Source organism: Jaculus jaculus, chromosome 9, assembly GCF_020740685.1.
Source record: "Jaculus jaculus isolate mJacJac1 chromosome 9, mJacJac1.mat.Y.cur, whole genome shotgun sequence".
Taxonomy (NCBI): domain Eukaryota; kingdom Metazoa; phylum Chordata; class Mammalia; order Rodentia; family Dipodidae; genus Jaculus; species Jaculus jaculus.
The window spans coordinates 16,367,511-16,387,388 of NC_059110.1; the positions used below are offsets into that span (position 1 = coordinate 16,367,511).

At 42.9% G+C, this 19,878-nt stretch overlaps 1 protein-coding gene across 1 annotated transcript in view; it reads left to right on the top strand.

Annotated features, from left to right (window-relative positions):
• Lats1 (large tumor suppressor kinase 1) overlaps nucleotides 1-19,878 on the top strand; it is a 48,280-nt gene that overhangs the window by 7,708 nt on the left and 20,694 nt on the right. The window contains exons 2-3 of the mRNA XM_045158248.1: nucleotides 11,277-11,772; nucleotides 17,885-18,032. Coding sequence (XP_045014183.1) covers nucleotides 11,422-11,772; nucleotides 17,885-18,032 — 499 coding nt within the window. The 5' untranslated portion in view covers nucleotides 11,277-11,421. The remainder of the gene's footprint in view (nucleotides 1-11,276; nucleotides 11,773-17,884; nucleotides 18,033-19,878) is intronic.

A 19,878-nucleotide genomic window follows, 5' to 3' on the forward strand; every position in this document is an offset into this window, starting at 1 on the left:
TTAAAATTGTAAGTATACCTTTCTGGAAGACAATCTGACAGTAAAAAAGTTATTTTACTTTGGGGGGCTGGAGAGATGGTTCAGTGGTTAAAGACACTTGTTTGCAAAGACTGCTGGTCTGGGTTGGATTCCCCAGTGCCCATGTAAAGCCAGATGCACAAAGTGGATCATGCATGTAGCATTCTGTGGCCGGAGGCTCTCAAATAAATAATTTTTTTTTCTTTTTCTTTAGTTATTTTGACAACTTCCATGATTGTAAACAATCCCATGGTAATCCCCCCACTTTCCCCTTTGAAACTCCACTCTCCATCATATCCCCTCCCCCTCTCAATCATTTTTTTTTTTATTTTGATGTCATCATCTTTTCTTCCTGTTATGATGGTCTTGTGGTATAGGTAGTGTCAGGCACTTTGAGGTCATGGATATCCAGGCCATTTTGTGTCTGGAGGAGCACATCGTAAGGAGTCCTACCCTTCCTTTGGCTCTTATATTCTTTCCACCACCTCTTCCTCAATGGACCCTGATCCCTGTGTGATAGAGATATTTCAGTGCTGAACACTCCTCTGTCACTTCTTCTCAGCACCATGGTGCCTCCTGAGTCATCACAAGGTCACTGCCATCTGAAAAGAGAAGGTTCTCTAACCAAAAGTGAGAGTAGTATTAATATGTGGGTATGAACATTAAGAGAAGTGCTTACTGGGCAGTTTGGTGAGCATAGTATAAGCATAGTATATACATTTAGCCAGACAGCAACAGAAGCTACACCCGTAGGGCTCATGACTACCGCTGTTGTAGGTTTTCAGTATCAGGGATGTATTCCCTCTCATAGAGCGGGCCTCCAGTCAAATTAGAGGCATTTGGTTTCCCCCATAATAGACATGCCACTATTGCACCTGTTGGCTCATTTGGCCTGACTGGCCAAATATAAGGCTTGCAGTGTCCACTGTTGAGTATCTTCACTGGTGATTTCTCTCTCCCATTGAACTGCATGCAGAATGTCTTTTTCCAGCTTTCTGTCAGCTGGTCTACATGGAGGAGGTTTTCAGCTCAGCTCCAGCAGGATTTTTCAGTGTCCTTGCAGCCCAAGTATGTGGAGTCTTCAGCAATAGGGTCTTACCATCTATTCCTGGTGGGATATCAAGTGCCTAGGCAATGGTCTTTAATGTTTTGGGGGGTATCAGGGACCTCCCTAGCCAACAGCTCATTGGAAGGTATCCCATCCCTGGCACTGGAATTTTTCTAGTAACAATCTATGGCTCCTGAGTGTTCCATTGTCTAAAAAAGAAGTTTCCACATGACTTATTTATATCCTCTTGGATTTTGATTAGCCCTCCCTCCACCTTTCCTTTACTCAATCTCTTCCTCTGACCTCACTTAGGCCTTTTTTTTTTTTTATAAATTTTTTATTTATTTATTTGAGAGCGACAGACACAGAGAGAAAGACAGATAGAGGGAGAGAGAGAGAATGGGCGCGTCAGGGCTTCCAGCCTCTGCAAACGAACTCCAGACGCGTGCGCCCCCTTGTGCATCTGGCTAACGTGGGACCTGGGGAACTGAGCCTCGAACCGGGGTCCTTAGGCTTCACAGGCAAGCGCTTAACCGCTAAGCCATCTCTCCAGCCCTCACTTAGGCCTTTTCACCCCCATTAATCTAATCTGTTCTTCTACTTACATATATACAGTGCCATCCTGTTAAGACCCCCTTCCCTCCCTTTCTATTCCCTTTATATCTCCTTTCTAGCTTACTGACCTCTGCTACTGAGTTTTCTTCTTACACAGAAATCCAATCATTTGTAGTTAGGATCCACATATGAGAGAGAACATGCGACGTTTATTTGGGGGGGGGGCTGGAGAGATGGTTCAGTGGTTAAAGACACTTGTTTGCAAGGCCTGCTGGTGTGGGTTGGATTTCCCAGTGCCCGTGTAAAGCCAGATGCACAAAGTGTGTCGTGCATCTAGAGTTCAGTTTCAGTAGCGGGAGCATCTCAAATAAATATTTTACTTTTTACTTTTATTTTATGGTGTTTTGAGGTAGGGTTTCACTCTGGCTCAGGCTGACCTGGAATTCACTATGTGTCTCAGGGTGGCCTCGAACTCCTGGCGATCCTCCTACCTCTGCCTCCCAAGTGCTGAGATTAAAGGCGTGCTCCACCATACCCAGCTGTTTTATTTTTTTGATGGTGCTAGGGATCAAGCCCACACTCTTGGGCTTGCTAGACAAAAGCTCTACTGTTGAATTGTACCTCTGGTCCAGTATCTGAATTTTAAACACACATCTTCCTTTCCTCTGTGTGTATGTGTGTGTTTTGTTGTTTATTTTTGCAGTGTTGACAATGGTACCCAAGGCTCTCACGTGCTGTGTAAGCGTTCTGTATACCTACAGCCATATGTGTCTTCTGTGATCTGCATTCCACCTCTGGGAATTGGCCTTAAGGAATGTTCAACAGTATATGTACAAGAATTTTCACTGTAGGCTTTGTTGTTGGTAGTAGTGGCATTTTTTTTTTTTTTTTTTTTTTTGAGATAGCATCTTGCTGTATAGCCCAGGCCCAGGCTGGCATAGAACTCATGATTCTTCTGCCTTAGTCTTCCAAGTGATGGGATTGTTGGCCAGCTCCACTGTGCCTGACTTACAGCATTTTTAAAAATTAATTTTGACAATCACTGAGATGGGGAGGTAATATGATTGAGAATAGAATTTCAAAGGGAAAAGTGTGGGGGGGGAGGGAATTACCATGGGATATTTTTTATAATCATGGAAAATGCTAATAAAAATTAAAAAATTTAAAAAAGCAAAAAAAATTAATTTTGATACATTAAAAGATAATGTGCTACCTATGTAAGTTATGAGGCATGGTAAATGAACATCCATGGGCACCACCCATCCTCAGAGCTAAACTAGTATCATTGTAATTACAGAAATCCGTAATGTTGTTTATTCACTTATTTTTGAGATGGCATCTCATGTATCCCAGGCTGGTCTCAAACTCTAGGTAGTCAAGAGAGACCTTGTACCATGCCCCACTCATGTGGTGCTGCTGACTGAACTTTGTGCAAACTTCGAAAGCCCTCTATCTGATGATCTGCATCATAGGCCAAGTTGTTTGTTTGCTTGTTTTGTGTTTTTGTTTTTCATCGTAGGATTTTCACTCTATCCCAGGCTGACCTGGAATTCACTATGTAGTGGCCTTGAACTCCTACCTCTGCCTCCCAAGTGCTGGGATTAAAGGAATGGGCCACCATACCTATTATTTTAATTTTAATTTTATTTATTATTTGAGAGAGAGAGAATGGCACGCCAGGGCCTTCAGCCACTGTAAATGAACTCCAGACACATGCTTTCCCTTGTGCATCTGGCTAACATGGGTCCTGGGGAATCAAACCTGGGTCCTTCGGCTTTGCAGGCAAGTACCTTAACCCATAAGCCATCTTTCCAGCACTGTTTGGTTTGTTTGTTTTTTTTTTTAATTTTTATTAACATTTTCCATGATTATAAAATATATCCCATGGTAATTCCCTCCCTCCCCACCCCCACACTTTCCCATTTGAAATTCCATTCTCCATCATATTACCTCCCCATTACAATCATTGTAATTACATATATACAATATGTTTTGTTTTCTGAGATAGGGTTTCACTCTACCCCAGGCTGGCCTGGAACTCACAACAGTCCTCTTACCTCTGACTCCCTAGTGCTGGGATTAAAGGCCTGTGCCTGGCTTATTTATTTTTGAGTTAGGTTATCATTCTATAGCCCAGAGTGGACTGGAACTATGGTAATCCTTTTGCCTTAGCCTCCCAAGTGCTGGGATTGTGTGTATGAGCAACCACTCTTAGCTCTACAACCTTATTTTATGATAGAAAAAAAAAAGATAAGCCATCTAAATGCTTAGTGTTAGAAGACAAGATACATTGTAGCATATGATGAAATTCCGTGTGCAGGCAGGTAGTCATTAACCTCTTTCTGTCATTGTGGCTGAGTGTATAATTTCAAGGAATATTGAAAAGTACTGAAGTGCCTCTGCGTATCTTTTTGCATGCATATGTATGGTGTGTATGTGCGGGGCACATGTGTGAGGGTGCATTTTGTACACAGGTATGTGGAGGCTAGATGTCCGCATTGGGTGTCGTCTTCAATCACTCTCCACCTTGTGTTTTGAGATACAGTCTCTCACTGAAACCAGAGCTCACCCATTCAGCTAGACGAGCTCGTCAGCAAGCCCAGGGATCCTTCTGTCTCTCCTTCCCAGCACTGAGATTGTAGGTGTATGCCATCTTGCCTGGCCCCTTTAATTGGTTCCTGGGGTACAAACTCAGAACTTCATGCTTGCATGGCAAGCACTGTACTTACTGAACCACCTCTCCAGTTTTCTCTTTCCTCTCTTCTCTCTCTTCTTTTTCTTTTCCTTTTCTTCCCTTTCCCCCTCGCCCTCTCCTCCCCTCTCCTCCCCTCCCTTCCCCTCTCCTCCCCTCTCTTCCCCTCTCCTCCCCTCCTCTTCCTCCCCCTTCCCTCCTCCCTCTTCCCCTACTGCAACAAGGGAGATATGTTTCAGAAAATGTTTCACTGGGTAATTTCATCACTGTGCCAACCACATATAGTGCATTTCTACAAATCTAGGATGGTATATTTTAGCCACTTAAATGGCCTCTTGATGGAATTAAGATATACAGTAGGGCTGTAGAGATGGCTCAGCAGTTAAGGTGCTTATCTGTAAAGCCTAACAACCTGGATTAGATTCCCCAGTACCTACATAAAGCCAGATGCACTAAGTGGGGCATTTGTCTAGAGTTCATTTGCAGTGGCTAGATAGCCTGGTGTGCCCATATCCTCTCTCTCTTTTTCTGTCTCCTCTGTCTCTGCATATAAATAAATAAAAATTTTAAAAAATGATAATACAGTAAACACAGGTATATGAGGCTGCTGTTGGTATCATGTAGCACTCTGTTTTATGGCAAATTTTATATTTAATTTTTTGTTTTGATTTTTCAAGGTGGGGTGTCTCTCTAGCTCAGGCTGACCTGGAATTCACTCTGCATTCTCAGGCCTTGAACTCATGGTGATCCTCCTACCTCTGTCTCCCGAGCACTGGGATTAAAGATGTGTGCCACCACACCTGGCTTATATTTAAATTTTTTATTTATTGTGTATGTGCACACATCATGGCTTGTTTGGAGGTGCATTTGAATCACAGATGCATGTGCCACTTTACATCCTACTTTAAGTGTGTGTGCTGGGGAATTGAGCCTGATTTGGCAGGCAAGCACCTTTAATTGCTAAGCCATCTACCCAGCCTCTGAATTTTATTTTAGTTTATTTTATTTAATTTTTCTTTTGAGGTAGGGTCTCACTTAAATCTAGGATGACCTGGAACTCACTCTGTAGCACCAGGTTGACTTTGAACTCACACCAATCCTCCTACCTCAGTTTCCTGAGTGCTGGGGCTAAAGGCATGAGCTACCACACCTGGCCTAAATTTTATTTTTTTAAATTTATTTTAATATTTTTTTTGTTTATTTATTTGAGACAGAACCAGGCAGGGAGACAGAGAGAGAATGGGTGTGCCAGGGCATCCGGCCACTGCAAATGAACTCTAGACACATGTGTCATCTTGTGCATCTGGCTTACATTGATCCTGGGGAATAGAACCTAGGTCTTTTGGCTTTGTAGGCAAGTGCCTTAACTGCTAAGCCATCTCTCCACCCCCTTTTTTGGTTTTGTGAAGTAGGAAGGTAGGGTCTCACTCTAGTCCAGGCTGAATTCTGTATTCTCAGGGTGGCATCAAACTCACGGCGGTACTCCTCCCTCTGCCTCCCAGGTGCTGGGATTAAAGGTATGTGCCACCATGCCTGGCTTCTAAATTTTATTTTTATTTTATTGATTTATTTTCAAGCAAAGAGGGAGGCAGAGAGGAGAGGAAAGAGAATGGGCGCACCAGGGCCTCCAGCCACTGCAAATGAACTCCAGATGCATGTGCCACCTTGTCCATCTGGCTTATGTGGGTCCTGAGTAATCAAACCTGTGTCCTCAGACTTTGCAGGAAAATGCCTTAACCACTATATATATATTTTTTTTTTTTGTTTTTTCAAGGTAGTGTCTTGCCCTAGTCCAGGCTGACCTGGAATTCACTAGGTAGTGTCAGAGTGTCCTCAAACTCACAGCAATCCTCCAACATCTACCTCCCAGAATGCTGGGATTAAAGGCGTGTGCCAGCACACCTGGCCTAAAATTTACTTTTAATAAGTAGAAGTATACTCAACTGATAAGGAGTTGGAGATAGTTCAGTTAATAAAGGGCTTGCCAGCTGGGCATGGCGGCGCACACCTTTAATCCCAGTACTCTGGAGGCAGTGGTAGGAGGATAGCCATGAGTTCGAGGCCACCCTGAGACTACATAGTGAATTCCAGGTTAACCTGGGCTAGAGTGAGACCCTACCTCAAAATAAATAAACTGCTTGCCTTTCAAGCAAGAGAACCTGAGTATAGTTTTCCTGTATCCACTTAAAAACTGCCAGGCTTAGCTATGCATGGTGGCGCACCCCTTAATCCTAGCACTGGGGAGGAAGAGGTAGGAGGATCGCCATGAATTCAAGGCTACCCTGAGACTACAAATTGAATAATTGCAAGCCAGCCTGGGCTAGAGTGAGACTCTACCTCAAAAAACAAACAAACAAACAAACAAACAAAAAATGCTGGGTTTGGGCTGGAGAGGTAGCTTAGAGGTTAAGGCACTTGCTTGCAAAGCCTAAGTACTTGTTCCACTCCCCAGAACAATCCACATAAGCCAGGCACACCAGGTAGCACATGCATCTGGAGTTCCATTGCTGTGGCTACAGACCCTAGCACGCCAATTCATACTCTCTCATAAAAAATTTAAAAAAGAAAAGATGCTGGGCTTGGAATGTATTCATGGTCCTAATTCTGGGGAGGCAGAGATAGAAGATGCTGTGGGGCTCATTGGTCAGCCAGTCTCTAGCCTGATTGGTAAGCTCCAGGCCAGTAAGAGATCCTGTGTCAACAAAATAAATAAAGGTAGATTGCATTGCTAAGCAATGACACCTGCCAGTGTCCTCTGGCCTCCACATGCATGTGCACATACTCTCTCACACAAGTACACATGCACAAATACAAAAAAGTAAATTTCTTAGGGATAGGGAGATGACTTAACAGTTAAAGGAAGTTGCTTGCAAACCTGATAGCCTGACAGCCTTGGTTCAATTTCCCAGTGCCCACATAAAGCCAGACTCACTGAGTGGCACATGTGTCCAGTTCATTTACAGTAGCAAGAGGCCCTGGTGTGCTAATTTTCTCTCTCTCATATACACACACACAACACACACAGAGATAAGTAAAATAAATATATTATAAAAAGGAATTTTCTGCTGGATGTGTTGGTGCATGCCTTTAATCTCAGCACTTGGGAGGCAGAGGTAGGCTCACTGTGAGTTTTAGGCTGGTCTGAGACTACATAGTGAATTCCAGGTCCGCCTGGGCTAGAGGAAGACCCTACATTAAAACACATATACAAACAAACAAACATAGTCACTTTCTGATTGTCAGGTATTTTGTACTGCACATTGTCACGAGTGCTATTCTTTTATGCAGCTGTCATCCCTGTCATCACTGCAGGCTTGGGAGTGCTGTACTGTGATGTTACTTGGAGATAGGGATGTTTTACCTCCGTCATAATGTTACGGGACCTCTGTCGTGTGTAGTCTTCATTAACTGAAATATCAGAGTACCTGGTGTATGACTGTATTTCACTGAATGACAAGTAGTGGCCAAATATACTTCCTTGGTTCTCTCTTGTGTGTTTGCTGCATGGCATTGTGAGTACAGGTGTGTCCTGTGCGCGTGTATGTGGAGGCCAGAGGAGAACACTGGGTACCCTCTGTCACTCGTCTGTGTGCTTCCTTGAGATGGAGTCTCTCCTTGGACCTGAACCTGAACCTGAACCTGGAGCTGTCATTTTTGATCAGATGGGTTGGTCAGCGAGTCTTCAGTCTCTGCTTCCCGTGGGACTACATCTGTAGCGTGTGCGGCCGTGTCTGGCTGTTCACACGGGTGCGGGGCCTCACCACTTTCCGGCCCTCATGCTTGCTGCACCGCGCTGTCTCCTCAGCTCTTCAGTTCTCGTTCATGTTCTTCATAGAACCGTAAGTTAGGCTCTTTGTCAGCTTGTCAGTTATTACAGGCAGCAGACTTTTTGATTGTTTTATTTTCTTTTTGTTGACAGGGTATTGCTGTGTAGACCAGGCTGGCCTAGAGTTTGCTGTCCCCCTGCCTCAGCCTCCCGAATTCTGGGATTATAGGCATCCCTTACAGTGTGTAATGCTAGGTTATAGCTATCCAAAATGTTTTACTACTGTGAAAAACAGGCACTAGTCAGATCATATGTAAAACTAGAAGTCCAAACTCTAATTAAAAGTCTACACTACTAGCAACTACCAGCTTCTCTATTTGGTTTTTTTTTTTTTTTTTTTTTTTTAGTTTTTTGAGGTAGGATTTCACTCTAGTCCAGGCTGACCTGGAATTTACTCGGTAGTCTCAGGGTGACCTTGAACCCACAGTGATCCTCCTACCTCTGCCTCCTGACTGCTGGGATTAAAGACATGTGCCACCACGCCTGGCTTAGTTTCTCTAATTTTATTGTTGAGGTTATGTTTGAGACAGGGTCTTATGTAGCCCAGGCTGGCTTGAACTTGGGTTTTTCCTGCCTCAGCTTCCTGAGTGTTGAAATTGTAGGTAAGCCACCAAGCTCAGTTTAACCTCTCTCATTTTTGTGACTTTTTTTTTTGAGGTAGGGGGTCTCACTCTAGCCCAGGCTTACCTGGAATTCACTGTGTAGTCTCAGGGCAGCCTTGAACTCATGGCAATCATCCTACCTCTGCCTCCTGAGTGCTGGAATTAAAGGTGTGTGCCACCATGCCTGCAGAGGCCTGGTTTGCATACACAAAATCTCATAGGCGTCAGTAGGGACTATGTCCAGTAAGTAGCTTAGAGGTTCACTTCCACTCCATGTCATGAAGCTGTGATCTCACAGTGTGACTTACAACATCCCTAAAGAGAGAGAGAGAGAGAGAGAGAGAGAGAGAGAGAGAGAGAAGCATCTCAACTTTGCCTGCCTCAGTCTGGAATCAAGACATGTTACATGTGTTACTCACAGGGATTTTGCTAGAGCTAATCTGAGAAACAGAGGAGACTTTGTGAATATAGTTTCTTCCACAATACAGTTATCAAAAGCAGTTGAGGGCTAGGGATATAGTTCAGTGGTAGAGTACTTGCCTAGCATATATCAGGCCCTGGGTTTAATCCCCCAGCACTGGAAAAAAAAAGGCATTTGGATAATTGCATAGAGATTTACTGTTAAGTTCTCTACTTCAACATTTTTAAAATCAAAAGATACAGGTTTTTGTTGTTGTTGTTGTTCTGGAAATGATTCTGTTATTTCCTCTGAAAAACTAATATTGAATAAGGTATGGTTGTACAACTTTTTAATCCCAGCACTCAAGAAGCAGAGGCAGGCAGATTGCAAGTTCGTCCCCAGTCTTTTGTCACTTTTTATTATTGTTATTTATTTTTTGAGAGAGAGAGGATGGGTTTGCCACGGCCTTCAGCTTCTGGGAAGGAACTCCAGACGTAGACGCCCCTTGTGTGCATGTGCGACATTGTGCTTGAACCCTGTCTGTACTATGTAGCAAGTTCAGGCTAGTCTGAGATATGAAACCTACTTGACTTTATTATTTTCATTATTTTGGTGGATCTTACATGACTGTTCTTCTAGTGTACTGTGGGACAGTCATGCATGAAGAGGAAATGAGAGCCAGTTGACCTCAAAATTCGGGAGGGAGGGAGGGAAGGAGGGAGAGAGAGAGAGAGATGGGCATGCTAGGGCTTCTAGCTACTGCAAATGAACTCCATATGCATGTGTCATGTTGTCCATCTATTTTACGTGGGTCCTGGAGAATCAAACCTGGATCCTTTGGCTTTGTAGGCATGTGCCTTATCCGGTGCATCTCTCCAGCCTCGTCTGTGTGTGTGTGTGTATTATTTTATTTATTTATTTGAGAGAGAAAGAAAGAGAAAGGGTGTGCCAGGCCCTCCAGCCACTGCAAATGAACTCCAGATGCATGTGCCCCCTTGTGCATCTGGCTTACATGGGTCCTGGAGAGTCGAACTGGTATCCTTTGGCTTTGCAGGCAAATGCCTTAATGGCTAAACCATCTCTCCAGCCTCCCTTTTTTTTAAAAAAAAATTTTTATTGATTTATTTGAGAGCAACAGATGCAGAGAGAAAGACAGATAGAGGGAGAGAGAGAGAATGGGCGTGCCAGGGCTTCCAGCCTCTGCAAACGAACTCCAGACGCGTGCGCCCCCTTGTGCATCTGGCTAACGTGGGACCTGGGGAACCGAGCCTCGAACCGGGGTCCTTAGGCTTCACAGGCAAGTGCTTAACTGCTAAGCCATCTCTCCAGCCCCTCCCTTTTTTTTAATTCAAGGTAGACTTTTGCTGTAGCACAAGCTGACCTGGAATTCCCTGTATAGTCTCAGTGGCCTCGAGCTCCTAGCAATCATTCTACCTGTCTCCAGAGTGCTGGGATTAAAGGTGTACACCACCATGCCCAGCATCCTGTCCATTATTGGTACCTTTAACATGTCAATATCTATTTGTCTGTCTGTCTCTATATCTATCTACGTCTCTGCATCTTGCAGTTTAGAAATAACCCCAAGCATCTTTTTTTTTTTTTTTTTTTTTTTTTTTTGGTTTTTCGAGGTAGGGTCTCGCTCTAGCCCAGGCTGACCTGGAATTCACTATGGAGTCTTGTTGGCCTCAAACTCATGGCGATCCTCCTACCTCTGCCTCCCGAGTGCTGGGACTAAAGGCGTGTGCTACCATGCCTGGCCCAAGCATCTGTTTTTGAAACAAGGAAATTTTGAAAGTGACATAAAACCTCTTGTAAGGCAGTACTACCCTTCTAAAGAATTTTTACAGTGATCTAATTTGTAAAATCTAAAATTGGAGGGAGAGGTTGCCTACAGGTTACTTAATGGCTCTTTACATTTGTATATGTTTTATGTGCTTCTAGAACACTCTTACAATTATTTTTATTATCATAACTACCGCTTGAGGCAAATCCATTGTACAGATAAGGAAATAAGCACACACAAATAAAGTGACTTGTCAGATCCTACTATAGCTATTTAGTAGAATGGGAGCCTTATGGTTTCCCCCAAAACATGCTACTGTTTTAGTAATTACAGTTTTTATTTTCTTTTTTAGGGCAAGTTATTTAGATTGTAAGGAATTTTCACATTCCTGGGAACGTCCTTAAAGGATCATTTTCACTGTTGCACAAGAAGCAGCTCTGGATCTATAATTGCCCTTCAAGAAGTCCTTTGGGTGGGTTACACATATAGATGTTTTCATGAAGAGGGGTGAAAAGCCAGAAGGATATAGACAAATGAGGCCTAAGACCTTTCCTGCCAGTAACTACACTGGCAGCAGCCGACAAATGTTGCAGGAAATCCGGGAATCCCTAAGAAATCTGTCCAAACCATCGGATGTTCCTAAGACCGAGCATAACACGAGCAAAATGTCAGCTGAAGATCCTCGGCAAGTGAGGAATCCACACAAATTTGGAACATATCATAAAGCTTTGCAAGAAATTCGAAACTCCCTGCTACCATTTGCAAATGAAGCGAGTTCTTCCTCCCGGAGTTCTTCAGAAGTTAATCCACAAATGTTTCAGGATTTACAGGCGGCTGGATTTGATGAGGTAAGAATCTCTTTTTAAAAAAAAAAAAATGTGTGTGTGTATGTACATATGGGTGCCTCAGGGCCTCTTACCTCTGCAAATGAATGCCAGATATGACTTTTGCATCTGACTTATGTGGGTGGCTTAGGAATTGAACCCAGGTCTTCAGACTTTACATACAAACACCTTTGGGACTGAGCCATCTTCTCAGCCCTAAGGACACAACTTCTAAAAAAAAAAAGATTCTTCTGAATCTATACTCCATAATATATTTAGATGACCTAATGTGGAAATTTTCTTTTAAGATTTTATTTTATTTTCTATTTATTTGACAGAGAAAAGGGGGAGAGAGAGAAAATGGGCGCCAGGGCCTCCAGCCACTGAAAACGAACTTCAGATGTGTGTGTACCCCCTTGTACATCTGGCTAATGTGGGTCCTAGGGAATCGAACCTGGGTCTTTTGGCTTTGCAGGCAAATGCCTTAAATGCTAAGCCATCTCTCCAGCCCTTAATATTTTATTTTTAGTTATAAGACAGAGAGAATGGGCACACCAGGGCCTCTGACCACTGCAAACAAACTCCAGATGTATGTGCCACCGTGTACATGTGGCTCACGTAGGTTCTGGAGAATTAAACCTGGGTCCTTAGGCTTCCGTGGCAAGTGCCTTAACCACTAAGCCAACTCTCCAGCCCCAGTTTTTTTTTTTTTTTCCTTTAAAGTTACCTTTTAGACTATGTTATTTCTTTTTTTTGCAAGTAGAGAGAGAGAGAGTAAGAACGAGTATGGGTGCGCCAGAGCCTCCAGCTACTGCAAAGGAATTGCAGATACTCGCTCCACTTTGTGCATCTGGCTTTACGTGGGTCCTAGGGAATCAAACCCAGATTGTTAGGCTTTGCAGATAAATGCTTTAACTGCTGGGCCAGCTCTGCAGCTTTTTTGTTTTGTTTGTTTTGTTTGAGGTAAAGTCTCACTGTAGCTCAGACTGACCTGGAATTCACTATGTAGTCTCAGGGTGGCCTTGAACTCTTGGCAATCCTCCTACCTCCACCTTGTGAGTGCTGGGATTAAAGGCATGCACCACCATGCCCAGCCTCTCCAGCCTTTAAATTTTCTTTCTTTTTTTTTTTTTTTTTAACTTATTTACTTATTTGAGGGGGGTCAGTTAGAGAGAGAATGGGCACGCCAGGACCTCTAACCACTGCAAACAAACTCTAGACATAAGTGCTACCTTGTGCATCTGGATTTATGTGGGGACTAGGGAATCAAACCTGGGTCCTTTGGCATTGCCAGCAAGTATCTTAACTACTAAGCCATCTCTCCAGCCCAGCCTTTTTTTGAGAGAGAGAATTTTTTGGGGGGGGGTTGTTTTTTGTTTTTGTTTTTCAAGGTAGGGTTTCACTCTAGTCCAGGCTGACCTGGAATTCACTATGCAGTCTCAGGATAGCCTTGAACTCATGGTGATCCTCGTACTTCAGCCTCCCAAGAGCTGGGATTAAAGGCGTGCGCCACCACGCCTGGCTCGAGAGAGAGAATTTAACTATCAAACGTGTCTATACTACACTTTTGTTTCAGTTAGAAATTGAGTTTGAGGGCTGGAGATATGGCTCAGTGGTTAGGGTGCTTGCCTGTAACACCTAGCAACTTGTGTTTAGTTCCCTAGTATCCACATAAGTCCAAGTGCACAAAGTGGCACATGCATCTGGAGTTTGCAGTGGCTGGAGGCTCTGGCACCCCCTTTCTTTCTGTCTGTTTCTTTTCTCTCTATCTCTCTGCTTAGAAATAAATAAATATATTTTTTTAAAAAAGAAAGAGGGTTGGCTGGGGAAATGGCTTAGTGGTTAAGGCATTTGCCTTTAAAGTCTAAGGACCCCGGTTCGATTCCCCAGGACCCACGTAAGCCAGATGCACAAGAGTGCATGCATCTGGAGTTCATTTGCAGTGGCTAGAGGCCCTGGCATGTCCATTCTCTCTCTCTGCCTCTTCCTCTATCTCTCTCAAATAAATAATTAAATTAAAGAAAGAGGGATGGAGAGATGGCTTAGTGGTTAAGGTGCTTGCCTGCAAAGCCAGAGGATCCATGTTTGATCTCTCTCCACATCCCATGTAAGCCAGACACACAAAGGTGAAGCAAGCACAAGGTTGCACCTGCACACTAGGTGGTGCAAGCATCTGGTGTTTGATTGCAGTGGCTGAAGCCCTAGCATGTTAATTTTCTCTCTCTCTTTAAAAAAAAAGAAAGAAATTGAGTTTGAGCTAAATGAGGTGGTACATGCCTTTAATTCCAGCCTTTAGGATGTAGAGGTAGGAGGATTATTTTGAGTTTGAAGCCAGAACAGAATGACACTGGGCTAGAGTGAGACCTTACCTTGGGGGAAGAAAAAAAAAAAAACCAGAAAGAAAAGAAAAGAAATTGAATTTGGTTGCTTTTAACAAAAATCTAAATAATTCTTTGAACAGTGTATCACAACCTAGGACTTTTAAGAGTCTCTTGACTTTTACTTGGTGGCAGCATGTTCTAGTACAGGTACCATTTCTGTTGTTGTCTTTTTTTTACATATGTGTGATGTATGGTATATGTATATGTTTATCACATGTAGATGCACAAGTACATGTGCATATAAAGACCAGAGATTCACATCAAGTGTCTTCCTCTGTCATTAAACCTAGAACTCACTAATTCAGCTAGGCTACCTAGCCAGCCTACCCTGAATTCCACCTATCTCCACCTCCCAAGCACTAGGATCATAGGCGCACACCACCATGCCTGGCATTTATTTGGTTGTAGTGAATCTGAGCTCAGGTCGGCACACTTGCACAGCAAGTATGTTATTGAATGAGCCATTGCCCCTATCCCCAGGTAACATTTCTGGGTTTTGTTTGTTTTTTTGCTTTGCATGTGTTGTAATGTAGGGGGTGTGTGTGGTGTGGCACCCCAAATTCAGTCTTGCAGCAGCTGGTGTTTGCCTACACTGGCTGGAGCCAGAAGTCCAGTGTCCTGCTCTGTCACTTGTCCTCCTGGTCTTGTTTTGAGCCAGAGTCTCTTTACAGATTCTGGAGCTTACAGGGCTCCTTTGATTTCTGGGTCTCTGCTCCCTGAGGGACAGGGTTACAGGCATGCATGACCATGCCCAGCTGTTTACATGGGATCTGGAGATTCAAACTCTGGCAGTCTTGGACTCTCATAATTGTACAGGAAGCCACTTAACCACTGAGCATTTCTCTAGCCCCAAAGTAATAGTACCAAGGTCTATGTGTCAGATTACAAAAAAGCCCAATAAGGGCTGGAGAACTGGCTTAGCTGTTAAGGCATTTGCCTGCAAAGCCTAAGGACCCATGCTTGACTATCCAGATCCCACATAAGCTAGACGCACAAAAAGGTCACACATGCTCACTAGGTGACAAAAACATCTGGAGTTCTATTGCAGTGGCTGACGCCTGGCACACCAATTCTCTCTCTAACTCTAAAATAAAAAAAGGAAAAAAATTTAAGCCCAATAAGTAAATAAGACAATGGATTTTTTTCCAGAAACCTTTTCTTTCTTCTTATTTGTTTCCAAGTTAGGGTCTTACTCTAGCTCAAGCTGACCTGGAACTCACTCTGTAGTCCCAGATTGGCCTCCAACTCACAGCAGTCCTCTTACCTCTGGCTTCCTGAATGCTGGGATTAAAGGTGTGTGCCACCAAAAACCCTTATTTCTTCTAAAAGATAAGTAATTTAATCCAGGCCTTGGGCATAGACATTTAATCTCAGTACCTTTGAAGGCTGAGGCAAGAGAATCACAAGTTCAAGGCCATGTTGGCCAACTTGGTAAATTTGACGCAAAAAGTGAAAAAAGGAGCTAGGCATAATGGCATATTCCTGTGATCCCAGTACTTGGGAGAGTTAAACAGATAGAGTGCCATGAGTTTGAGACCAGCATTGGTTAGAGAGTGAAGCCCTGATTTAAAAAAAAAGAGAGAGAGAGAGAAAGAGAACAAAGCTTAGTGATAGAGCTGAGTGTTATAATGCTTGTCCAGCATGGACAAGATGCTAAATTAGAAGAAGAATCTCATTCAAACCCAGGCTGACATGTAACTCATTCTGAGCCACTTCATCTGGCTCCATTTCCCATTTTTATATTTTATTTTTATTTATGTTTGATAGAGAAAGAGGGATTGAGAGAGCGAGAGAGAGAGAGGCAGAGAGAGACTGGACACGCCAGGGCCTTCAGCCACTGCAAATGGAACTCCAGAAGCATGTGCCACTTTGTGCATCTGGCTTATGTGGGTCCTAGGGAAATGAACCTGGGTCCTTCAGCTTTTCAGACTAGCACCTTAACCACTAAGCCATCCCTCCAGCCCCCTCTTTCTTTTCTTTTCTTTTCTTTTCTTTTCTTTTCTTTTCTTTTCTTTTCTTTTCTTTTCTTTTCTTTTCTTTTCTTTTCTTTTCTTTTCTTTTCTTTTTTGTTTTTGTGAGGTAGGGTCTCACTCTGGTCCAGGCTGACCTGGAATTAACTCTGTAGTCTCAGGGTGACCTTGAACTCATGGCGATCCTCCTACCTCTGCTTCCCAAGTGCTGGGATTAAAGGTGTGCGCCACCACGCCCGGCTCCCCCTTTTTCATTTTTAAATGCCATTTTGAAATACTAAATCTTCTAGGACAAGTAAGTAGTTTCATTCCTCTTGAAAAGTTCCTATCACTGGGCTGAAGAGATGCTCAGCGTTTAAAGGTATTTGCTTGCAAAGCCTGAAAGCCCAGGTTCAGTTCCATAATATCCATGTAAAGCTGGATGCACAAAGTGGTGCTTGTGTCTGGAGTTCATTGGTAGTGGCAGGAGTCCCTGGCATGCCTCTATTTTGTGTCCTCTCAAATATATAAATATTTTTAGGGCTGGGAAGATGGCTCAGTGGTTAAAAGTGCTTTCTTGCAAAGCCTCACTGCCCTGGTTCAATTCCCCAGTACCTACAGAAAATCATATGCATGAAGTGTTGCATGTGTCTGGAGTTTGTCATAGCAAGAGGCCCTGGCACACCTAATCTTTCTCTTTCCCTCAATCTCTCCTTGCAAATATTTTTAAAAGGAAAATACCTGTCAGAATACTTTTTGTGCAGTACAATTTCATGTTTACATTTAATTGGAAAAAAAGGAATGGAGGGGGACAGCCAACATATGACCTATGTGTGTCTTACATGTTTTCTCACTAATCCTCACAGCAGACCTACAAGTGTATTGGAATTGAAAGAAACGCAGGCTCTGCAATGCTAAGTCGCTTTGAAGGTTCTTGCACTTGTAAAGTGGAGCTGCTAGAACTCGACCCCAGTTCAGTCTGACTCCACATCTGTTTGCTCCAGTATAGTTAGTATCCAGTCTCCTGAAGTTTCATCACATAACTATATCTAGTTTGAGTATTTGCTTCTGTTATTTTTTTCCCTATATTTATATCCCTGTAAATACAGTCACCTAGCAATGTAAACTGCGGGGATTAAAATTTAATACTAAGTGACTCTGTCAGTGGTATATATTAGTGATAGTGGCAATGGTGCCTATAAAATGCTTTAGTCATATAAAAAGTCATTTTATATTTTTAAGTTTTATTGCCATACGCCTTTTTAAAAAACAATCTGAAAAAAAAAAAAAAAACCAATCTGGCCGGGCGTGGTGGCACATGCCTTTAATCCCAGCCCTTGGGAGAGGTAGGAGGATTGCTGTGAGTTCAAGGCCACCCTGAGTCTCCATAGTGAATTCCAGGTCAGCCTGGGCTAGAGTGAAACCCTACCTCGAAAAAACAAACAAAAAAACCCAACAATCTGATAATCTTCATTTATATAAGAATGCGAAATAAAATCATAGTGCAGTGATTGTATTCTAGAGAAGTTAATCCTAGAAGAAAGCAGTAGCATATTACATAAAAGTGAAACTATGAAATATTTCTAATTTTAGTATATGTGCTGCCAAAGCAAGCATGAAACTATGCTAAGATTTGAGGATTTGTTTTGCTTTCTGTAGTCATATGACATTTGTAGTAATTACGAACAGTACATTAATATTATGGTTTGGGGCCCTCTCCGTCATAACTCAGGATTTTTTTTTAGTTGTATTCATAGTGTTCTTTCCTTCTGTTAACTGTGATATTTAAATTATATTTAACTTTAGGACATGGTTATCCAAGCTCTTCAGAAAACCAATAACAGAAGCATAGAAGCAGCAGTTGAGTTCATTAGTAAAATGAGCTACCAAGACCCTCGGCGGGAGCAGATGGCTGCAGCAGCTGCCAGACCCATCAATGCCAGCGTGAAACCAGGTGACGCATTCAGCAGTTTGGTTCTTGTCTCTCTTTTATGGCATAGCTTTAAACACCTCGGTGTCAAGTCTTTGGTTTTGGGAATTTCTGACATTGCCAGGATGGTGGCATACATCTGGCAGTGTCAGCATTTGGGAAATGAAGTCAGGAAAATCAAAAGTTCAAGGTCAAGTCAGGCTAGAGTGAGACCCTGTCTCGAAGGAAGGAAGGAGGGAGGGAGGGAAGGAGGGAGGGAAGGAAGGAGTGAGTTCAGGTCAGCCTGAGCTACATGAGATTCTGTCTCAAAAAAAAAACCAAAAGAGAGCTGGAGAGATTGCATAGCAGTTAAGGAGTTAAGGCACTTGACTGTGAAGCTTGAGGACCTAGGTTCAACTCCCCAGAACCCACATAAGTCAGATTTGCAGTGGCTAGAGGCCCTGGAGCGCCCATTACCTCAGTCTGTCCCTCTGTATCTGTCTCTTATCTCTCCCTTTCTCCCTCAAATAAATAAATAAAGATTTTTAAAAAATAATAAGAGCAGGGTATGGTGACACATGCCTTTAATCCTAGCACTCAGGAGGCAGAGGTAGGAGGGTCCCTTTGAGTTTGAAGCCAGCCTGGGACTACATAGTGAATTCCAGGTCATCCTGGGCTAGAGTGAAACCCTACCTCAAAAAAAATAAGAGGACTGGAGAGATGGCTGAGAGGTTAAGGTGCTAGCCTGCAGAGCCTAAGGACCCAGGTTTGATTCCCCACATAAAGTACCCACATAAAGCTAGATGCACAAGGTGCTACATGCATCTGGAGTTCATTTGTAGTGGCTAGAGGCCTTGGCATGCCCATTCACTCTCTATCTGCCTCTTTCTCTCACACTTTCTCAAATAATTAATAAATGAACAATATGTGTGTGTATGTATTTTTTTTTTAATGAAGAAGGAAAACAGGAATGTGAGGTTCTAGGTTCCATTTTTAGTGGAGAAGAATAGTGGGGAAGGGTGCTTAGGAGAGAGGTATGAGCAAGCCCCCATGGAAAGACCTTCAGAGTAGCGGGCTTTGGAAAAGGGATAGTAATTATCTGGAAGTATAAGTGGGCAGCAAATCAGGAAGGCCCCACATTTGGCCAAGTTTTTAATAAACCAGTTTTTTTTTCCCATGCGTGTGTATTTGTGTGTTTGCGTGCACGTGTGCTAAGGCCTTTTGTCATTGCAAACACATTCCAGATGTGCTTGCACCACTTTTTATTTAATGCCAGTGTCTTTACTTCTTTTATTATTATCATAGTCTCTGTATCAAGATACAAAGCAACAATAGCAGGATTCTTCTTAAAGCTTAGTATTAAATATTAAATACCTTTCCCCATTTTAATTTTACATTATTCTGCTAAGAAAAAAAAATCAAAACTCAGGTTATCTGAAGTCTGGACATATTTCCATGATTAGCTGGTGTTCGTAAAAATTGGTGGATTTATTCTTCCTGCTGTGTAAGCAGGTCTAGGCCCTAGAAAGATGGGGCTAGATTATAATTGCTTTTGAAAAGTGTGCTACAAAAATGATGGCTTGTTATAAGCCTGGTTACAAAGTAAGGAAAGGGGCAAGGAAGGGATATTTTCTTCAAGAAAAACAAACAAATACAGTTTATGAAGAGTTGCAGGCCATAATTTTTTTTTCCCAAAATGGTTGGAAGGGGGAAAATCTCAACGTGAGTTCCAAAGTCATGTGTCTTTGGCACCACTTTTTGCATACAGCTTACACAGGTGGCTTGGGAATAGAACTTGGGCCAGCAGGCTTTGCAAGCAAATGCAAAAATCACTGAGCCATCTTCCCAGCCCCCTCTGATTTTTGTTGTTGCTTATTTGAAGAATATATAT